This window comes from Dipodomys spectabilis, unplaced genomic scaffold (genome assembly GCF_019054845.1).
Source record: "Dipodomys spectabilis isolate Male_0828 unplaced genomic scaffold, ASM1905484v1 ptg000001l, whole genome shotgun sequence".
NCBI lineage: Eukaryota > Metazoa > Chordata > Mammalia > Rodentia > Heteromyidae > Dipodomys > Dipodomys spectabilis.
Genome location: NW_024870678.1, coordinates 14340735 through 14364679, shown reverse-complemented (window position 1 = coordinate 14364679; position 23945 = coordinate 14340735). Strand labels below are relative to the sequence as shown.

Here is a 23945-nt window from a genome sequence, read left to right as displayed (position 1 = left end):
CTAATGTGCCTTGATGACTGCTCACAGAGGCCGACAGGCTGGGCTGCAGAATTAGTAACGGCCGGTAGAGGGTACCAACACGTCTCCTTTGGAACTTTGAAAGGCCTGGGAAAAGACTCCTGCTTTCAGGAAATCTAGAATGGGTGTGTCCTGCATATTTCAGTTAAAAGGAGGTTAAAAGTAGAATGGTGTATGTGTTTGTGTGTGTGTGTGTGTGTGTGTGTGTTAATTTTGAGTTTTTTTCTGATAATATGTATATATATGTATACACACACACACACACACACACACACACACACACGCATATATATTCAAATTCACTCGCTTCTTGCTCTTCATAAAATGCAGGAGGCCACTGCGTAAAAAGTTCTTTGAGAGGTCCTGTGCTGGTATACTGGAGTCATCGGAATTATTTTGACCTAAGAGAGAGAGAAAACATGTTTTTAAATAAAGAGTATAGCACAGGTTTTGGTTGTTTCCCACGTTTTCTCATGTCTCTAAGCACAACAGAAAACAAAAAAAACAGAAAAATAAGAGAAAATTAAAAAAAAAGAGAGACCAAATTGGGTTTCAAATAGGCAATTCTTTCTTTCCTCAGTGCAAACACCTGCATAGAAAATCTACTTATGGTCACTCAAACTCTATTTCTGGGTACAATGAAATGAGTATATTTGTCATACAAAAATGAGGTTGTCAGAGAGAATGCAGGGTTTGAAATGTATCTAGCACCCTGCATGACAGGATTACAGGGCTGGCAGTACCATCAGACCTGTCCTGGCTCTGGTACATAGGCCGGGGGGGGGGGGGTCCAAAGGTCAGTTTTGTTAGAAAATTAATATGGACATAACATTTTAGTGCTGTATCTTCATTGCTATCAATATGTTCGAGAGATTTACCAAACTCTAAAGAGTAAAAACAAAAAACAAAAAACAAACATGACCCAAAGCCTTTTCATTTGAGATGGGAGTATAGCTAATCTAAATAATTGCAAATCAAGGAAATCTACAACACTTAACTGAGAATAAAGAGAACAGTGAGGTCATAGACTCCAGACACAGCACCATCAATGTCGTGGCAGAGAGGTGAGGATCCTGGCCATTATTTACTAGGTCTGATGGATGTCCACAGCTAAAACTGCACATTGCTTTTCTGTTCTTTCTTTTCTTCTCTTTCTCCTTCTTCCTTCCTTCCTTCCTTCCTTCCTTCCTTCCTTCCTTCCTTCCTTCCTTCCTTCCTTCCTTCCTTCCTTCCTTCCTGCCTTCCTTCCTTCTTTCCTTCCTTCCTTCCTTCCTTCCTCCCTCCCTCCCTTCCTTTCTTTTTTCCTTTCTTTCTTCTTTTCTTGCATTTGCTTTCTTTCAAAGAAGCAGCTTTATTTCCAGTTGCTATATAATACTGTTAGGGTGCTTGAACCCATGTTAAATCCCTTTTACTTTACAAGATATAATCATGGTGAATTGACAGGAGAAGGAACACTCCAAAAGACAAAGACAGAGGAGACCCCTCAGGGCTGCCTCTCCATAGTGAGTGAGGTTTACAGGTGAACCCGTTTTGATTTTTTCCCCCATAGGATTTGACTAAGCAGTGGCAGTAACAGCACTGATTTTGAGGATTACAATGTTGAAAAGCCCTTCATCCAACACTGCATAGTGCAAAATCAAAAGGGAATAAGGAAACTTTAGATAAAGAGGAGGGTGCAACCCTGTATGGAAATATGGCAGTTGACTTGGTGTAATGTGGACAAATAAGTACAATAAAAGCATGGAATATAATACCAGATTGAACTCACAGTCCAGTGGAGATTGTGAAAAGACTACCATACTAAGGGTCAGGGAAAGTGATTGATAATACCAGATGTATGCATTCCCAACAAGTTATGTGAGTTTTGTTTCTCTGTCTCTGTCTGTGTGTCTGTCTGACTCTCTCATTACTATTTGAAGTCCAATCCTTGAACTTTTAGGCAAGGACTCTACCACTTGACCTGAGATTCTAACCTGTTTTGCTTTTGTTATTTTACAAATAGGGTCTTGCTCTTTTGTTCCGCCAGCCTAGGACTGCGACCTCCTTCCTCTACCTCATATGTAGCTGGGATTATAGGCTACCAACTCCATACTTGCCCTTTGCTTTTCTTTCCTTGATTCAGTTTCCTCATCTGTAAAGTAAAATCTTTGTGCTCTAGGATTTGAGGTTTCTGACGGGATATTTCCCAAAAAGGATGATAGTAAATTCTGTCAAGTAACTATTTATGTATCCTAAGTATTCCTACCTTGCTGAATTGAATTTCATTAAACATTTATTGCCTAAACGCTGAAATTTTAAAGCTCTCAAAAATGAGTTTTACCATCCTCTGGTAGTAAAGAGAAAAGCTCCCTCTTTCTATTATATATATATTACTTATTACTTATATATATTATATTATATAATATGATATATAATATAATATGTATAATATATATATTACTTTTACTTGACTGTCATAATATCTATTTAACAAAATCATGGCAAGGTTTTATCTTCAAGAAAATATAATTCTTTATAAACCTGTGTCTTTTTAATGACCAATGCTAGAATTATGTGAGTGATTTCAAATAGCATATTTGATTATATTAGCTATTATATTAGTTATTACAGTTGACTGTTAAATGAGTGATTACATAATATTGTCAGAAGTAAGCAATTGCTAGCTTTGTAGTTGTTTAATCTATTTGAGCACAAATCAATACTCATTTATTACATAAACATGTCATATGCTTTTTATAGAAGAGATCTTGTGGGAGGCCAGTTGGCATATGTTGATTTCTGATTGGATAAAGCTTTTTCATAAGTAAGATGAGCATTCATAAGTTGATAAGCATTATTTATATTACTAATACTACTAATAAATTACATTTATAAAGAACTTTTTCTGTGACATGTTCTAAGTCTTATGTGCTAGGAAAATATTATTTCCTATAATTTAAAAATAATTACATGAAGTAGGTGCATTCATCTGTATTTTGTAGGTAAGGAAATGTGAGATTAGATAAGATTAGGTAAGATTAGATAAAATTACTCAAAGTTATATGTCAGAGGTCATAAAATTTATCATAAAAATTTATCTTAGGTGGTCTATCTTCAATAGGTCATTCCAGTCATTAAATTAAAGGTTGCAATAAAATGCTGAGAAGAATGTAAATAATGTAAAGTAAGCAAGGCATGGTGGCATATGCCTGTAATCCCAGTACTTTGGAGTTGGAGGAAGAGGATCATGAGTTCTAGGTCAGCTTGGGTTATATATCAAGATGCAGTCTTTTTTTTTTTAAAGATAAGAGCTGGGCACTGGTTATTCATGACTGTAATCCTAGCAACCCAGGAAGTAGAGATCTAAGGATCAAAGCCAGTCTGGGCAGGAAAACTTGTGAGACTCTTATCTCCAATTAACCAGCAAAATGCCACAAGTAGAGCTGTGGCTCAACTGGTAGAAAACTAGCTTTACAAGAAAAAGCTAAAAGACAATGCCCAGATCTCAGTACCTGAGCTCAAGTCCAAGTACCAGTGAATATACACAAAAGGGAAGTATGAAAGGATGTAAATAATTGGATATAAATAACATATTTTTTTGGTTGTAGCTATCAAATTTTTTGAGCAGTTAGGGAAAGTACAGTGTAAGTGCAAACAACTGTAATCTATGTTAAAAAGAAAATAGAAAAATGAGAAGAAACAAATTAAGAAAATATTCATATAGAACGTGTATTTTAAGATTAAAAATTTAAGGGTAATGAGATTTTTAAAAGGTAAAATTAAAAGAGATGAGACCAGACATCAAGAGAACAGCCATGGAGAATTGGGAAAACTACTTTTTTTTTTTTTTTATGGTATTCGGTTTAATTCGTGGCTTCATGTTTTCAGGCACTCTACCACTTGAGCCATGCTTTCAGCCTTTTGTTCTAATTATTTTCTTTGAGTGTGTGCCAATAAGGGAGCTGAGGAGAGTTCCAATTCAGGGCTTCCTCTTCTTGCTCAGTTTGCTTGCTCATTGTTCATGCTCTGTCACTTGAACCATGCCTCCAGTCTATAGGACTCCAGTCTCAAGGACTTTTCTGCTCAGGCTGGCTTCAAACTTCAATCCTGAGAAGCTTAGATTAGGCATGAACTCCAAGAGCTTGGCTGCTATGGTTATTTTTCAGATAAGGCTATCACTTTTTGTTCAAGTTGTCGTGAACAGTAATCCATCTGTTTATGCCTGCATAAATAAGATGACAGATATTATCTCCCCTTGATTTTTCTTTTAAGATGGGGTTTTATGATTTTTTACCAAACTGTCCTGGAACTATGATCTTCTCTATCTCGGATTCCTGTATATTTAGGGTGTCAGGTGCTCACAACCATACACAGCTATTGTTTGAGATGGGGTGTTATGATCTGTTACTATCTTTGTGCCTATCCTGGCCTTGAACCATGACCCATGTGTTCTCTGCCCTCAAGCAGCTATGATTATAGGTGTGAGCCACCAGCTCTTGTTTCTTTCATTTTCTTTTTACTTTATAGAGTTCCTGGGTTGGAACTCAGAGCCTTATTCTTGCTAGATAGGCACTGTACCACTTGAGCCACACATCCAGTCCTATGTCTCATATTTGAAGAAGACAGGGTTATAGTTTATAGAAAGAAATGGCTCGGTGGAGCTACCAGATTAGTTGCCTTCTCACTAGATGAAAAGCTAAAGAAGGGCAGAGCATATTGAGCACTTTATCTTCCTAGTAACATCTAGGACCATCTGCCTATGATTGGGGACTGAGAAGTTATTGATAGTTAATATTTCAATAGAACACTGAGGCTAGATGGAAGTAGACATGCAGGCTAGGGCAAGGAGTTTGGATATAGTGTAGCACATAGTCATTGATAGCTTAGGGGCAGGGAGTAAAATAATCAGAGTAGGGCTGGAGGAAGATGAATTTGGTAGCGGTCCTGTGGAGGATGGGATTCTGGAAATTTTAACACAAATGGCTGAATCAGGGCAGGGATTGTGAGGATGAGAAAGGAAGGATGTGTAATTCACTGTTTACAGAGGCAATGCTTTGAGTGACACATCATCTTTTCTATGTATGTTGTTAGCAAATGCTTGCAGGGAACTACAAGGCCACAAAGTAAAAGGCAGGCACATGCACAGACCCTTCCATTTTAAAGAGGAGCTTGAAAGGATTGTCTAAAGATTACTTTAAGCTCTTAGGAGGAGACACCCCACCCCCAAACTTTATCGATTATCCTATTTACCAAAGGTATTAAAAGGGAGATGACTTAATGGTAGAGGACAATGACAACAAACACATATCTTCAAAGAGAGAAGTGCACAGTTTAAAATGAATTGGAATCTTACTTTCTATTTTGATCTTCGCTTGCAATTCAGCATATCACTTGATGCTGATATATACAATTTGTTATCAGTTGTTTTCCAGGGGAATTTGCCTAAACACAGATATAAAAATCAGGCTCTGATTGTTTCTCTGCCCTCTGGAGTACTAGAGTTAAGGGGTTTGGTAAGTTTCAGTGTTAATGTGTTCCAGTTTCATCTTCACTTTCACATTTGAAAAAAATGATCAAGTTTTTATTTTTATTTTTAAATACCTCCCAAATCTAGGGTTAACTATGATTTGTTATCTAAAAAGAACTATTTTGAGAAAAACATGGAAGGCTAATAATTATACCAAGACATCTGGGGTACATTTGGACCAGCTTTGGCAAACCAGAAAAACAGGAATTCTATATAGTTATATATAACTCCCTATGTTGTTGTATCACTTTTCAAATTTATAAAAACTTTTGGGAAATTCAAAGAACTGATAAATCAATTAGGCCTGTTAACCATGCAGGTGATATAATACTCATGTAAGACTAAAAGTAACTTCAGACATTTCTTGGAAGTCCAAATTTAAAGAAAACCATGAAGGAAATACTTCAAGAATTACCTTATTTATAATGCTATAAGTAAAAACATACTGTAGGCATATTACCAAAGTAGAGTTATAAGCCATGTGTCTTGTGCCATGATACAATACTTGGCCATCTTTTTTGTTTTCCAGTAAAATACCTTTAAAAGTAAAGTACTTACATGTACATAGGCTGTAGTTGTAAATGAGATGTCTTTTGAGGCCCTTGATAGCCGTAAGAGTCAAAGCCACCTATGAAATCAACTGAAGAGGGACAGTTTCCTTTATTAGTGAATTTTCAGAAGAGGTACACATTCATAATCAAGGTCCACATAGATTACTAATATAAATCTTTAAATAATCTATTACACTGAAGTGACTGATGATGGAGAAGCAAACATAGTTTCTTTGAGGTCGCGGCTTCCTCCCTCAATTCTGAGATTCAATTATTGCTTTACGAGATTCTAATCACCCAGGAGAAGAAACTATGTACTTTTCTCAAGCAACAAAGACCTAATTGGAGTCATAAAACTCACACATGGAAGATGCTATCTGCCTTTTTGGTTAATGTGGAGATTTTTGTGTAACACATTGCAAATGTTATACCATTAAAAATAGTAGTAACTCAGGTGTATGTATCTGTGTGTGGTTGCAATTATATGTTCTGACTGTTAAGGACAAGATCCTTGGTGAATCTCATGGAAATTAAGTACTTAACATGGTGGTCCCTTCCATTCTGTGTTTGGTAATCTGAAACAATCAGAGGTAGACGTGTAAAGTCTTAGCATTCAAATATAATATGCGCCAAGAGATTTAAGCCCAAAAAGCTATAGCAGGAGTTACTGGGGCAGATCCTATTTTCCAAAATGACTGCAACAATATGTCCTATTTCATATGTTCTGACAATCTGACCTTAACACTCTCCTTCAACCCAGCAGTTTGTGTCCTGGTTCTTTCTCGTTGAACAGGGAAAGACCTTTGTAGCAGCTTCGAGTATGGCAGAAATGAGGGCAGGACTAGATCCTGAAAATATTCTTCACTTTCCTTGTACTTTTGAGATTCTCTCTCTTGTAACACAGCCACCATACCACTAGGAAAATGAAGCTAGCCTATAGGGAGAGACTGGTACCCATTGATAAATGTTGTGATCAGCAGGCTAGCTGAGGCCTCAGCCCCAGAACCATCATCCATCCACACAGGCTGGAGAAAAGCTGTGTGTCAACCCAGTCTTGGAGCCTTTCCAATGTAGGTACCTGACATTGGGAAACAGAGACAAGCCATTCCCCCTATGCCTGGCGAAATTATTAACATACAGAGACTCTGAGTATGACCAATGATTGCTTTGATTTAACACGTTTGGGAGCAACAATGACTGAGACAGCAGAGGCAAAGAGTGTTGTGGAAACATTTTCATTTCTTCTCCTTTTGTGATTTCTGGTTGGGAGGCAGGGATAACAAGACAAAAAGAGCCACAGATTACAGGAAAAAAGTGGGGGAGATAAAGACTGAATAAAGATATTCTAGGATACCTTCTCTAGTTTGTTTTTTGCTCTTTTGTTAATATCTAAAGTTCTACAGATAGTAATGAAGCAGGGTGAGGTAAAGGCTATGATGTTTGTGTGGAGCAAGTGTAGAAAGGACTGTCTTCTTTAAAGAAATTTCAGATTTACAGCAAAATTTAACAGAAAATATATATATTTCCCATAGACATCCTGCCCTTCACAACACAGCCTCTCCCACTGTCAATATCCTGCACTACAACAGCACTTATCTACAACAGATTCACCTGCATCGACACTGCATTATGGTTTGCATTAAGGTTCCTCTTGATGGGCTTATATTCTATGGGGTTTGACAAATCTGACATGTGTATGTGATTATAGTATCAAAAAAATTTCAGTGTCTTAAAATGTCCTATGTGTTCTTTAATACCCTTCCTTCCCCCAGTCCTGCCAGACCACTGATCTTTTACTAACTCTGTCATTTTACCTTTTACAAAATGTTATTGAGTTTGGAATTATGTTGTATATAATCCTTTCTGACTGGCTTCTTTCACTGAGTTTTAAGTATTTAAATTCCCTTTATGTGTTTTAATGACATGATCATAGATCTCCTTTTACTGCTGGGATTTTTAAAAAAGAGTTTTGATGCATAATTTCTCTTTTCATGAAAAGTGGAAGAGTATAATAAAAATTCAGACCCTCTGGAGCTGGGCGCTGGTGGCTTACACCTGTAATACTAGCATCTCAAGAGGCTGACATCTAAGGATCCTAGTTTCAATCCAGTGAGGACAGGAAAGTCCATGAGTCTTCAATTAACCAATTAACCACCAGAAACTCCAATTAACCACCAGAAAACCAGAAGTGGAGTTATGGCTCAAAGTGGTAGGGCACTAGCCTTGAATGAAAAAAAAAAACAACTCAGGGACAGGGGTGAGGCGCTGAGTTCAAGCTCCATGACTGAAAACAAAATAAAATATTCAAACACTGAATTTAGAAGCGCCAGAAATCAAATACCATTTTTCTACTTGCCAGCTGTATGATTTTGGGCAAATCATAAACTTAAAACTTGGGATGACAAAGTTATTGTCACGATTTTTTTTGAGGAATAGATGGAACTTCTTTTGGTTCTCAATTGCTTATATTTCTACCCTAACTACTATAGATAGTATCAAATGACTACAGAAAAAAATAATTAAGTGGCAACATAGAGTTAGTAGTTTGAGAAGTTAAATTTCAAGACATCAGTTTAGTACCTAAATTCCCTATATAACTGGGCTCTTCTCAAAAATTGGACTGAATTAAGAACTAATTACCTGAGAAGAATTCATGAGGTCAGAGCTTTATTGCTCTGAGGTTTCCCTTTTGATAGGGTGGTTACTCCATGGTGTTGGGGAACAGGGTGCTCCAGAGTAGATCAAGGTCAGGATAGAAATAAGCAGTGAGGTTTCCTTTACTAAAATTGAGTTCTAGCTTTATTAGTGTTTATTACTGTTGTTGTTGTTGTTTTGAGATAATTCATTAGCTTGTTTCCAGGGTGTTGAGAGGGAGGGAAGAAGAGATGATAATTATGAATCAATGATCTTTGGACTGTACCATGGATAACCTGTAGAAGACAAGATATATCTTCAAGTCTAAAAGAATTAGAAGAGAAAAACTGAGAATAATGCTTGAGTTAGGAGCAATGTAGACCTATCCAAAACACAGGAAAGCCCAAGAGGGAATGAATATGCACTTATGAATATCTGGAGCATGTGGCTTATTGATTGCAGCTTGAGTTGCTCTTCTTGAGTTATGATCTCCTGATATGCTGGGAAGGTTGGTAGAGCTCGCTTACAACTACCTGATTCAGTGGCTATCACTAAAGCTCTGAAGAAAGGAGAACATTGGAGTGGCTCCATGACTCTAGGTAAACCATCTTTTATTTCTTTTATTTGAATGTAGCCAGGATAGGTTTTTACCATTTCACACATGAGGAGACATTGAAATTTAGAATGAGAGTACATTTTCCATAGTGTACTTGAAATATGTGCCTGGGTTCACAGTTTAACAGATTGTGGCTGGTCCATTTCCTAGGGCATTTATTCTCAAAAAACATTTGGATGTCTGCAAATGACTTGAAGGAGGAGATTAGGAATCAACTGGACCTAGTCAAGATTGCCATGGTCAACATAGACAAATTCAGTAACTCTAAATTTTTATGAAGGATTTTCAACCATGTGTGGAATTTTTAGGGTGTCACACAAGTGGGTAGAAATAGATAAAAATACTTTATTTAAAAGATATATTTAGTATCATTTTTCAAATTTTTATGTGTAGTTAAAAGATATAATTAATACCACTTTTTCAATTTTTATGTCATGATATTTATTCAGGCTCTATAAAGGCTGTATTTAAAAGATATACTGAGATATATTCAAAAGATATAATTAATATTACTTTTTCAATTTTTATATAATTATATTTATTAAGGTTTCATAAAGGCTACTGCATACTGTAAAACTTTCCTGAGAAATGAAGGTAATGTAATAATCTGACAGATAGTTCATAGCTAACCTCTGCAATCTTCAGTAAAAGAATGTTTTTTAATCTCTTTAATTTCTGAAAACAAAAATAAAATAAAGCTCTGAGAATTGTAAAATCCTTACTAGTTCCTAAGGCCCTTTCAGGTGAGATCATTCATCTTTATGAGATTACTGTCAAGTGAATATAAATAATTATCTTCCATTTACAAATAAATACAGGTTTATTGCTTCAGGCTGTTACCAGCTGAGGATGGGGCTAGAAGTCAAGTATTTTATTTCCTTCCAAAGTATATTGGAAAAGTGATTTCTGCTTTTTATTCATGCCATTCCAGCAAATACCTGGAAGTTTTTCAAAGGTGATTGGGGGGGACTGAATCACATTTTGCATTCAATCTAAAATGTACAGGTCTTTGTTTTCTTCCTATATTATTTACTAAGCAATGTTATTTGGGCTGTTTATTTGAGCCCTCTACTGATAGACACCATTTAAAAATTATTTATTCTCCAGCATCCTTATTATGCTTTATCTAAGAAAACTTTTTTTCATATTCTCCCCCTTTCCAATCAAATATTGTAGAATATCCTGATGCAAACAGAAGCCACCTTGGCTGTATTTGCCAGAAAGAGTTACTAATGAACAGTGGTTTTTTTTGTAATGTCCTGTAAGAGGTGAAAAGGCCACTATCAGACAAATTTTAATGTGCTTCTATTAGTATTCCAACTAAGCACTGAAGTGGTCTTTTTTTTCCTGGAAATTGTTGATATGATCAGCACTGTGTTGTGTGATTCTGATTACAGTGAAGGTTTTTTAAAGGGCCAAAGGATGTGTTCTTTAGAGAAACTTGGCACGTGATCGATGAACCAAATAAGAATGAATTATTAAAAACTGTGAAGTACTGAGTTAGAATTAGGAGAATGAGAAAGGAATGATATCTGTGAATGCAAGATACATGGACGAAGAGATCCAAATTATAAGCTATATCAAATACTTGAATGTGGAAAGGAAAGCGTTAAAGTTGGCTCCCAGAAACTTGTTTGCTAGGGTAATGTTGTTTTCATCAGAACCAAAAATAGCATGAGAAGGAAGCTGGTGGTTGGCTCCCTTTTGGAAATGTAGTATTTAAACTATAAGTGGCACATGCAAGTGCCAAGATCCAGGAAAAAGGCATGTAGCTGTAATTGGTGCAAGGCAGACTGAAGACTTGCTGAATTTTTAGAGATGAATTTCTGTCTACTCTCTCAGCTCTATTAGCCTTCATTGCATCCTATCTGCACCTGACATCTCCTTGTTTATTTGTTGATTGTTTCAACCAGTATAGTGTAATGTCTATGAAATTTAATGTTCTATCTTGTTTACTACAGTAGCCTCAGCACACAGAACAATATTTGGCTCCTGGAAGACACTCAATTCATATTTACTGAATATGCTTCAAGTTGCAGAGGAAAATCAGGCAATCCATCAGAAGGTGGAAGGGATTTTTGAAGTTTCCAAGTGAAATTTGACTGTGGATTTTTAGCCTTTAGCCCATAAGACTCCATAATTAAGAGAAGGTCTAGATCGTTATGTTTTTTTCTGGAGTGAAGTGAGATAACATTTTGTTTACTAATAAGAGGTGGCCCTTGAAACCTCTTTGGCTAAAGCATTAGGTGAAAGAGGACATGCTTTAACATTGACGTGACTGGAATGGAATGCCCATTCATTAATGAATGCTATCAGTTGTTATATATATTGATAATTGGTAAGAAAACATTATCCTCTTTCTGGACAGTTCATAGAACCCTAAACAGAAGCATACAACTGGGCAGAAATCCATAAGATAACATCGTGTGTCAATTTAATCTTTGGTCCTCTGAAGGCAATTCAAAAATAATTTTTATGGCTTTAAAATACCCACTCATATTTTATAGACTTAATTTGATGAATTTGAGCATTTACATGCCCACAAAATCATCACCACAATTGGGATATCAAACATATATGGTCTTCCAAAGAATGAAACTCAAAAGCGTGATTTTCTTCCCAAATGCTACAAGGTTTACTCTTGAACTTATTTTTCCTATCTGTAATAAGGGTATGTTTTCTGACTGATGGAGGCATGAGGAGAGTGAATTATTTTAAATTAGGAAAGTACCATATCAGTTTAATAGCGATGATTTAATAACACTACTTAATAACATTAATAATAGTGGATTTTAGAAATTATCCAGTAAGAGAAAAATGCTTCTTGCATAAATATTCGTCACTACAATATCTTCCCTGTGGCGAGCCTTCTTTTTATTTCAACCTCTAAATCACGAGTACTCAGATCAGCAAACCTAAAACTACCTTTATAAATACACGTTGGCAGTGAGGTATTATAACATAAAATTGTCCCTTGGTTCTTGAAGACAAAGCCACTAGTCAACATACTCTTTTTTGGAGACAGCTGAAAAAAAAAAACCCCCACAAAGGGAAATTTAGCAATGCAGTTCACAGAAAGCAAAGCCTAAATATTTAGAAGAACTCATTAAAAGGTATTATCGAATTTGTGTGGGCCCATGAAAACAGTGTCTCTCCATTATCTCTGCAGGTATGAATTTCAAGGGTACTTACCTCTAGTTACACAAAAGGAATTTAGAATGTAACTAACCATAGGCCAAATTGAAAAGAACAGCCTCCCTCCACTCAAGACTTACTTGGTGGCAGAAATTCAAACTGATTGTGGAACTTGAGGTGTTCAATCTTGACTAAAATCCCAGAGTGGTCTCTGAGCTATTTTTCTTTTTTTTCTTTTCTGATTAGGAAAGCACAGTCATTTTTAGGAGCACTTTATCTTATTGCCTGAAAGGTCACTGAAGTGTTATGCTACTAAAGGTTTTAGGCAGGCAAAGCACACACTGAATGAAACAAGGCTTATTAGCTAACTCACTGCACATGCTTCATTTCCTAACCTTCTTTATCAAATATATATATATATATATATATATATATATATATATATTTCAGGGTCTTAGTAACCTATTTTTCATATTTAGCTGTATCAGAAGGAGATCTGTAAATAGGGAACCTGGAGCCAGGCACTGGTGACTCACATCTATAATCCTAGCTAAGCAGGAGGCTGAGATCTGAAGATTGCAGTTCAAAGTCAGCCTGGGCAGGAAAGTCCGTGAGATTCTAATCTCCAATAAACCACCAGAAAATCAGAAGTGCTGCTGTGGGCTAGCCTTGTGCTGAAGAGCTAAGGGAAAGCACCTAGGCCCAGAGTTCAAGCCCCATGACTGACAAAACAACAACAACAACAGCAAAAACAACAATCAAAAAAAAACAAAAAAATTTTTGAACCTGGAAACTTCACATTCTAGAAAATGAAGGTACAAGGCAATAGTGTCATAATAAATAAAGTGTTTAGCTGGGAGATATTTGAATAAGCATCTTAAGCTTTTGACTCTGAAAACTGAAGTGAAAGTTCCACCTGATGCTCCTATTTTTCTTGTCTGTTTCTGCAAGTTCTCAGGAAGGCAATACCATCAGTGAGATTTAAAGAAATCTAAGATACTTTCTGCTGAGAATAGGATTTAGCTATCATATTGTATTTTCAGAAAATAGTTGATATACCACAGAGAAACTGTGGGGAAAAGATCAGGGACTTTGGAGAGAGAAAATCTGGAGCAGGTTGGGTCTTTGTTCCTAGCACTAGTATCTCTGTGTAGGTAATATTTACACTTAGCTTTCACTTCTTTCTTTGTAAAAGAAGAAAATTATAACAATTTTGACTTAATAAAACTGAGAGAATCAGGTATTTTATCTCTGTAATGCTTAGGAATTTGTATATAAAATATTCTATAGATGTATATTTGGGGAGAGGGTCCCTTTTTTTTTTTTTTTTAGAAAAAAAGGTTTATAAAGAAGAATCATTTGAATTGTAAACTACCTATTTGGGATTTTACTGCTGGAATTAAAAATTTCAAGCCAACACAGTAGATGAAAAGAAGGTTCAGAGAAGAGAACTCTGTACCAGAGTTTTCTAGAATTTCATATGGTAGGTTCTAAGGGTAGAAATCAGCAGAAAGCTGAGAACAGAGGTAGGTTTATGGAGATGCTTCTAACACCTATTTCCTTAGTTAACAGCAGTCTGACAAGTATTATGTGATACAACGTAGACAAGAGGAAGATATATTATGTTAAAAACTCAACTTTGTGGAACTGAGTTTCCATAGTTTAGATATTTTTGGAAATCTCCCTATACATTATCAGAAGAGGCTGAAAGAAGCTTGTGCCATTTTTTTTTTTTGTAGTCTGTATAGGTTTGATGTGTATGGAGGCAAAAGAAACCAATGAAGCCAATAAGATTCGAGACTGTGAGAGTTGGTCATGCTGGATTCAGCAGAAGGTCAAAGCAAATGGATGGATTGATCACTTTACAGAAGTGTCTATCTGTTCTTCTCAGGTTTCTCCAGGGCTTCAAGGAGACAAGAGTAATCATTTCCAGTCTAGACAGTGATTGAGGTTTAGTGGTGGTGATGGGGGAGTTGAATTTATGTTGATAATCTTGATATTCTCAGATTTGAGTCATTGACTTAAGGAGCCTGAAAAGACTTGATGTTCCAAGGCCGTATGGAGAGTGGACCACACTATTGACAGGAGAAAGAAGGCATTGCTGAGCAGGACTCAGCATCCATTCGAACCTGGCAAGCACATCTTCGCAGCTGGTTTCCTGACGTTCCCTGACAACTTACAGCCACCCAAGATTAGAAATGGACGAAGTGAATCTGAGCCTCATCAGGTGTGGATGCTGAAATCAGAACATGGGAAAAGAGCAAGGGAGAAAGGACATGAAATACGCTGGTGAAAATACTGATGCCGGGCAACTCCTGGAAGCAGGTGATGGGTAGCAGGATGTAAAAGCATGAGGAAAATCTGCTTCCGATTCAGGGAAGCTCCCAAATAATGGCCAGGAAATCTTTGTTTAGGAAAGAGGCAGGAGAAAGAAAAGATAAAAGAGAGTGGGCTGAGAATGTGGTTTAGTGGTAGAGTGCTTGCCTTGCATGCATGAAGTCCTGGGTTCCATTTCTCCGTACCACATAAACAGAAAAAGCCGGAAGTGGTGCTGTGGCTCCAGGGTTAGAGTGCTAGCTTTGAGCAAAAGAAACTAAGGCGCAGTGCCCAGGGCCTCAGTTCAAGCCCTAAGACTGGCAAAAAAAGAAGGGTAAGAGTTCACAGGCAGAGAATTTCTGAGGGAATGATGGATACAAGCTTTCTTCCACCATAGTGAAAGCGATCTAAGCACAACATCTAAGATGAAGAGGATGAAGGAGGGAAGGTGAAGTGAAGGGTATCCAGTGAAGGAATGCAAGTGTCAGAAGATTAGGTATCTACTTATCTTTCTATAAATGTAGAGAAGCATGTAGAAAATGATAAAATAACCAAGCCAACTTCACTTTCAGTGTACCTGAGCTCACTATGTGCCATGCTATTGAATAGATTGGAGTCACTATTTTGTTCACCCTGTTAGAATTGCTTTCATGCCTTTCAGAAAAAATTGGAAGGAGCAGTTATCATAAGCTATAGGTAAGCTAGTTATATGAGGTTTGGCATGTCTTGTCAGCTGGCATTCAGGATATATTTAGAATGCATAGCCTATTTAAATGCAGCAGTTTTAATTAGGATTGTGGACACATTAATGTATACATGTTTAGAGAAAAATGTGCAGGCAATAACCTACATTGGAGAAATAGTCATCACTTTGTAATTTTTTGCCAACATAATCTTTATATAATTTTGCAGCCACCATGAAGGAAAAAAAATTCACAAAACTACTGGGCCTAAATTATTCAACTTACTAGGTAGCAGTTTTGGGAAACAGAATGTCCAGTGCTTACTGTCTAACATTGTGGAGCAGATTGAAACTAGACTTACTATTTTGAGAAATATTTAGAGTTATTCTGTACCTTTGGCCAATATGGATATGAAAAGTAGCCTAAAGTAGCTCTTTAAAAAGGCCTTCTTTTTACTAAATTCTGTGAATCTTTTTGAAATATCCTGTTCTTGTCTTCTAAACTACATGAGATTGACGTGGAGTGCGTTTCTACAGCAACTCTGCTTTCCTTGTCTGAACTCCCGTCGCTGATATTCTTCGTCCTGGGAATTGTATAATGGACTGTAGGTGCTGTGAAAGCAAGGATGATCGCGGTTTGTTTCCATGCTTCATCCACAGTACCTGGCACAGATTGATGACTCAATAATTACTTGTTGAAAGCATCTATCTCAAGAATCAGGGTGAAGTGATGAGGAAAGAAGCATCTGGAGACCCAGTTCTTAGTCCCGCTTCTGACTTTAATGATCAATTGACATGAGTAAGACAACACCAGTGTCCCTTTCTTTGACTTGAAAATCAGGGGACTCAATTAGGCAACTGCTAATATTTTTCATAGCTCTCTGCTTTTGCTCAATTTCATACATCTGGAATTGTTTACACATCAATGATGGCAACAGAAATATTCAAGACCAGCAAATCTACAAAGTGATCAAGAATAATAAGCATGAAGGAGTTATATACCCACTTGGCTGATACTGTTGTGCATTTACTAAATACATTTCCAGGTTATGAACTGCAGATTAGAATTTATACAGTTGGTCCTGCACAGCCACAAATTCCACATCCCCAAATACAAACAGCCACAGATTAAAAATACTAGGGAAAAGAGATGATGTCTATACTGAACATTTCTTCTTCTTCCTCCTCCCTAAACAATATAGAATAGCTACTATTTCCATAACATTTGCACTATGTTGGATATTATAAGGAACCTGGAGATGATGTAAAACACACTTGAGGTCGAGTATAGGTTATAAGCAAATACTATGCCATTTTACTGGAAGAGGTTTCAGCATCCACATATTTTGGTATCTACAGATGGGGTGTGAGTAGAGGAGGCATCCTGGAACCACTCTCCTGGAAACAGAAATGGAACGCATATGGCATTTGGGACCTGAGGCCTAGACAGTCCTCAATGGGAAAACAGTGAGATAGAAAGTGGGGCCTGGGAGCGGACAGTGGGATTGATAGCTTTGGAGCCCATACAAGAGCTGCCCCACTTCAATTGAATTGAGTGATGATGAGGTACAGATGCATTCCTGTGCGCTTCCCATTGCAGCCCCACTCTTGGGAATTCCTCAGACATCAGCTTCATTAGTTACAGAAGCAGCAATCCATATCCAATTTTCCTTTTGTGTCAAGATTGTTCATGTATAAACAAGGATCCTTTGTTGGGAACATTTGTGATTAATTCTATAAACAAACAAACATATGCAAATTTAACACTGTCTGTCCCAGCCAACCCCACTGGCTGTTGGCTTGGTCACCTATTCTACATAAAAATGAACTGAAATTCCTACTCCAGACCTAACCTAATTTTCAAGCGATAATAGGCATACATTCCCAGAAGCTCTGTGTGCCTCTTGATAGTAACATCCTAATTTCCCTTCCTGGTAAATGTTTTAAATAAGATTTTCGCACCAAAGGAAATTAACCTTTAAATTAATTGTAATTATAAAATGCCATCACTGATTTTTGTCTTCAGTCTAATTACTTTCTATTATTTAAACAACCTGTACCTCCTGTGAGTTTTTAGTTTGTTTCTCTTTCACTCCTTGCCACACAATACCAGCCAATCATGGCTTTCTTCTGGACTCTGCTAGAACAGTCTCATTTAAAAGTCACAGGGGGTGGTTTGAGTATTGGCATAACACTCAGATCCTGTGTGGAAGGCTAACTCTCTTCAGATGTTTTGATTTTTCAGACCTGGCAGCCATCCTTATAGATTCAATGTTTTCAGTCCTCCTGCTGTTAAGAAAGAGAGGTCTAAGCTCAGCCTTCTGTTTCTTTAAGATGACACTTCCAAAACTAAAGCACAGCTGTTCACCAGCCAACATCATTTATCCAAAGACTGACTTTGAATGTCATCTGCTCAGCATGTCTCTGACCTGGAGGTCTTTGAGGGAGAGAGAAGTTCAGTTTCTTGTGCCAGCTCTTTGTCTTGCTGTCATTTATTCTTTGGAGCCGGGACTGAGCCATCTCAGCAACTTTATTTTATAAGCATGTACATTAACAGAATGGAGCTAAAAGACAAGTCTTGTTTTTCTTCAGCTTGGCTGCATTCTTCCCTGTGTTATTGTCTATGTGAGTATAGGGGAGCTGATGAGTTAACAAGCACGAGGCAACTACTTATGGATGACTGAAAACTGTGCACCAGGAAGACAGTGAATGATCAAAATGGAAGGTTTTCCTTTCAGTCATGTTCTGAAAATGTCACCACATATTCCCTATTCATTCACAGGCTTTTGGCTGAAGCTGATTCAAACAACTTGCACACTCTTCATCTACCCTTGCTGCATGGAATACCACCTGTATGTATAAAAGTCCTCCTCCACTGTTCTAAATATGGTCAACTCTACAGTGATTCTACAGAAGAGAAGTCCTCATCACTGTGAATTGACAGATTACAAATCAGTTTATCTCTCCTCATATTTCTGACTCAAGTTATGTAAATATGAATATAGTATTGTGTGTGCATGTATGTGTTTGTGTGAATAGCAACATAGTAGAAGGGTGATAACAGGAGAAAAGGGAGAAAACAATTTATTTTTATTTTTGAAGAAACAGTCTTAACTTTTTTTTTTCTGGTTGTGGGGCTTGAACTCTGGGCCTGGGCGCTGTCCCTGCGCTCTTCAGCTCAAAGTAAGCACTCTATCTCTTGAGCCACAGCACCATTTCTGGTTTTCTAGTGGTTTATTGGAGATAAGAGTCTCTGGGACTTTCCTGCCCAGGCTGGCTTTGAACCATGATCCTCAGATCTCAGCCTCCTGAGTAGCTAGGATTACAGGCATGAGCCACCAGCGTCCGGCAGTCTTAACTTTTAATTTGAATATCCTAATTTAGGAATAGAACTTATAGGTTTTCTCATAGGTCATAGCAATTGAGGAAAATACAACTGTTGGCTGGAAACAAAAACCAAAAACAACACCTGTGCTGGCTAATTTTGGAGGCAATATATCCCTGTTAGAGAGCATTGTTGTCACTAATAGGAACTTGCATGTGATTGACAAGAGACATATGCATATACAAGTGTGTGTCTCAGGTATTAATCACGTATCTTGCCTTATTTTCATATATATATGTATAAAATATATATTCTGATATATCAACACATCTTTATTCTTATCTTTTCTTCTGTAAGTTAAAAAAGACAAAAGTACTTAGTTCTAATTGGTTATTCATTTACTTAAAATAAACTGGGGTTGAAGGAGATGTCACACTTTCTTATTAATTTCCATACAGGTAAAAATGTTTATGGGGAGACAGTTGATATTTCCTTAGTTCTCAACAGACTTGAGCATTTTCCTGCATGTGGAGATCTATGGGATGCTGAAGATAAGGAAGGGAACAACAGGTGTGAATGCTGATGGTATTCTGGGAGGATCATTTGTGGATTGCACAAATGAATTCCATGACTTTGAATACGTTATTTACGTCTTGGGGTCTATAAAATTAAGGTGTTGAAGTAGAGGAGGGGATGGTAGTTTTCTATCGTAGTTCAAAAAATCAGATTCAAAAGAACTCTTAGAAAGAAGAGCAAAAGAAAAGGACGTGCAAGGCTTCTGTGTTTGGGTGGGGGATGGGAGAGAAAGAAGTGAGATCTCCTTTCAGTTTGTCCTCACTAGAATTCTGCAGAGCACAACTGCAGATCAACCACATGCAGACTTGCAGACTCTCTAGTTCAGGCTTTTTTTTTTTTTTTTTTTTTTGTCAGTTGTGGGGCTGGAACTCTGGGCCTGGACACTGTCCCTCAGCTCTTTAGCTCAAGGCTAGCGCTCTACCACTTGAGTCACAGTGCCACTTCTGGTTTTCTGGTGGTTTTTTGGAGATAAGAGTTTCATGGCCTTTCCTGCCTGGGCTGGCTTTGAACCATGATCCTAAGATCTCAGCCTCCTGAGTAGCTAAGATTACAGGCGTGAGCCACTGGTGCCTGGCTTCTAGTTTAGGCTTTAATGACACCTGATCCTGTTCAGAGGTGAGGAAAGTTTTTGTCTGATAGGAAATTAGCAGATGGAGACAAGATGATTTTCCCAAGTCACTTTCACATCTCTAAAACAATTATAAATGGATTACAAAACATTAATATAATAGTGGCCTATTAGGCTTTCATTTGATTGCCTGATTATAATACTCAAAAAATGAAAAGAAAAAATATATAACTCCTGTACCTGTGTCAGTGAGTCACCCAAGAGGCACGGTATATTTTCTGAACTGGTCATTGCCATCTCTGAGGCTGTGTTTTGAGTGATTTGTAAATAACAAAGTAAGCTCAGGTTACCAAACTGAATGTATAATAGGCCAAATAACCAGACAAGAAGAATGATAGATTACAGATGGAGAGAAAAAGCAAAAGAAGGAAGGGCAAAAGAAGGAAGAATTCAAGGAAGGAAAAAAGGGAGAAAGGAAAGAATGAAAACCAGGAGACTCATACCCAAACAGTAATCGTGTCATTTGCTTTTCTTTTTTTTTCCTTTTCTATCTGTGTAATTCCAATACATTTTTCAGGAAACTTATAATCCTTTGTATGCAGAAAAAAAGCCATCTTTTTTTTTTTAAAGGAAAAGTGCACATCCTTGCTCCCATGAATGACCTTTCCATAAGTGATAACTTGTGAATTGCATTCAAACTTGATATTCTTGACTAACCAAAGGAATAATCAAACATGCAGAAGGCAGTTAAATAAACAGAAGTATATGGCAGCAGGCTTTGGAAGAAAGAAATCAACAAAAGTAACAGAAAATTACTCTCAGAGAAGGGAATAATTTTCTGTGGTTTTCTTTTGAAATGAAGGATTCTATGAAATGACTGTGACTTTGATTCCTAGACCACTTGGTTTCATAGCATGCAGGAGGGGTTTAAATTTATTTGTACTTAGTTGGGTCTAACATCTACAATTCAGTTTTCAATCTTGCCTTCAAATAAATAAATCCCTGAGGACACTATTTTTAAATTGTATGCCACATATTTTTTGCAAGTATCTTAATCTCTATTAGAAAAAATAATGATGACAGTAATTTTTCAGTATATCTATATATGTGGGGTTTGCTTTAGGACTTTCTTTTGTATACCAAAAACCCATGAATGTTCAAGGACCCTAAATAAAATGCCCAGTTTTGTTTTTTTTTTTTTAATTTTATTTTATTTTATTTGAGAACATACTGTACAGAGGGGTTACAATTACATGGGCAGGATACTGCATACATTCCTTACCAAGCATTGCAGCCTCCTCCTTTGTTTACCCTTCACCTCCCTTCCCAGCCTCCCCCCTCCCTCCCACCCAATCATACCCCCCCTCCTCCCCCCACCGACATTGTAAAGCTGGTTTTGACATGACATTTTGTACTTCTCATTGTTGCAACAGGTCCACCTGAATCCTTAAACGACTTGTTTGTCCCCATCTCCTCCACATGTTATACTGACATCAAATATAGTGAAAGCGGGGGTTACACTGTGGGGGAGGGACATACAAAGCAACAAAGAAATAATCTTATAAATGCATTAGAAACACATGCATGAAAGAAACAAAAACATTAAAATACATATTTGAGGTTTCGTTTTCCTAACATCACATTCTCTGACTTTTTCCGCTTGACTCATACCTATACTAGATATTGCAAATAAGGGAAACCATGGGACCTATGTTTCTTTGGGCCTGGCTTACTTCACTTAATATAATTTTTTCCAAGCCTTTCCATTTCCTAACAAATGGGGAAATGTCATTCTTTCTGATGGAGGCATAGAATTCCATTGTGTATATATACCACATCTTCTTGATCCATTCATCTACTGAGGGGCATCTGGGTTGGTTCCATGTCTTAGTTATGGTAAATAATGCTGCAATAAACATAGTTGTGCTGGTAGCTTTAGTGTGGCCTTGTTTGTGATCATTTGGGTAAATGCCCAAAAGTGGGATTGCTGGGTCATTGGGGAGCTCTATGTGGAGTCTTTTGAGGAACCTCCATACTGCTTTCCAAAGTGGTTGAACAAGTTTACATTCCCACCAACAATGAAGTAAGGTTCCTTTCTGTCCACATCCCCTCCAGCATCTGTTGTTGTTAGAGTTCTTGATTTTTGCTGTTCTAACTGGAGTGAGGTGATATCTCAATGTTGTTTTGATTTGCATTTCTTTTATGGCTAGGGATGTTGAACATTTCTTCATGTGTCTATTGGCCATCCTTCTTTCTTCTTCAGAGAAGCTTCTCTTTAAGTCTTTCGCCCACTTACTTATTGGGCAGTTGTTTCTTTGAGGATTTGTTGTTGGGTGGTTTAATTTTTTGAGTTCCAAGTATATTTTAGATATGAGACCCTTGTCCGTTGTATGGCTAGTAAAGATCTTCTCCCAGTCCGTGGGCTTTCTATTGATCTTGCTAGCTATGTCATTTGCCCTGCAGAAGCTCTGCAACCTTATACAATCCCATTTGTCCAGCCTTTCTTTGATTTGTTGTGTTTCCGGGTCTCTATTCAGAAAATTTCGGCCTGAGCCAAGGAGACCCAGGGTTTCTCCTATTCCATCCTGTAATGTTTTCAGAGTGTCTGCTTTGAGTTCAAGGTCTTTGATCCATTTGGAGTTGATTCTGGTGCAGGGTGATATATAAGGATCTAGCTTTAGTTTTCTACATGTAGTTAACCAGTTTTGCCAGCACCATTTACTGAAGAGGCTGTCTGTCTTCCATTCTATTGTTTTAGCTCCCTTATCGAAGATTAGATGGCTATAGGTCTGTAGGTTCATTTCTGGGTTTTCAATTCTATTCCATTGGTCCTGAGGTCTGTTCTTATGCCAATACCAAGCTGCTTTGATTACTATGGCTTTATAGTAGAGTTTGAAATTTGGTATTGATATTCCTCCAGCAGTGTTCTTTCCGTTGAGGAGCGTTTTTGCTATTCGGGGTCTTTTATTGTTCCATATGAATTTTTGGATTGCCTCTTCTATTTCCTTGAAGAATGAGGGTGGAATTTTGATAGGTATTGCGTTGAATTTGTAGATAGCCTTGGGAAGTATTGCCATTTTCACGATGTTAATCTTTCCAATCCAGGAGCATGGGAGGTTTTGCCATTTTTTAAGTTCTGTGTTGATTTCCTTTTTCAAGATTTTAAAGTTTTCATCATAGAGGTCCTTCACTTCTTTAGTTAAGTTAATTCCTAGGTATTTTATTTTTTGTGGGGCTATTACAAATGGAGTTGCTTTCCTAATTTCAGCCACACTTTTCTCATTGTTGGCATACAGAAAAGCCATTGATTTTTGGGGGTTAATTTTATAACCTGCTACTTTGCCAAAGTTTTGAATCAGCTTGAGTAATTTGGGAGTGGAGTCTATGGGACTCTTTAAATACAAGATCATGTCATCTGCAAAGAGGGCGAGTTTTATTTCTTCTTTCCCTATTTGGATCCCCTTTATGTCTGCATCTTGTCTTATTGCTGTAGCTAGGAAAATGCCCAGTATTTGTAAAAAGCCTAAAACATCCTCCTGTATACTTGAAGTTATCTCTAGATTATATATAATACCTAATACAAATAATAGTACTCTTTTATTTAGGGAATATTGATAAGAACACAAAAAAATCTGGACCTATTAGTACAAATGCAAATTTTTCCCTGAATATTTTTGACCTGTATTTGATTGAATCTATGGGCACAGAATAAGTAGGAATGGGTAATTGTAGTTAGAAAACAATGGATCCCTATAGAAGAGGACAAATATGTAGGTTTAGTTTAACTATTAAGGAAATTTTTTTTTATAAAAAATATAATAAAAATGGAGAAATCATAAAAGGATACAGACTTTTCCCCATCACGAATCCGTGACATTTTCCGTGGATGCATGGATTTCTTTCAGTCACTAACAACACCATAGCTGAGAGATACATTCTTAGTTTTATCCCTGAAGTGGACAGCCCCCTGCTATGTTGGGGTACTGAAGACCAAATGAAGGAGATAAGCTACATATAT

General features: G+C 37.2%; 1 protein-coding gene across 1 annotated transcript in view; it reads right to left on the bottom strand.

The window, feature by feature from the left end:
- Positions 1 to 353: 353 nt before the first annotated feature.
- Positions 354 to 23945, bottom strand: part of Nkain2 (sodium/potassium transporting ATPase interacting 2) — an 864427-nt gene continuing 840835 nt past the window's right edge. Inside the window, exons 6-7 of the mRNA XM_042702042.1 lie at positions 6083 to 6164; positions 354 to 419 (exon numbers count right to left, since the gene is read on the bottom strand). Coding sequence (XP_042557976.1) covers positions 410 to 419; positions 6083 to 6164 — 92 coding nt within the window. The 3' untranslated portion in view covers positions 354 to 409. The remainder of the gene's footprint in view (positions 420 to 6082; positions 6165 to 23945) is intronic.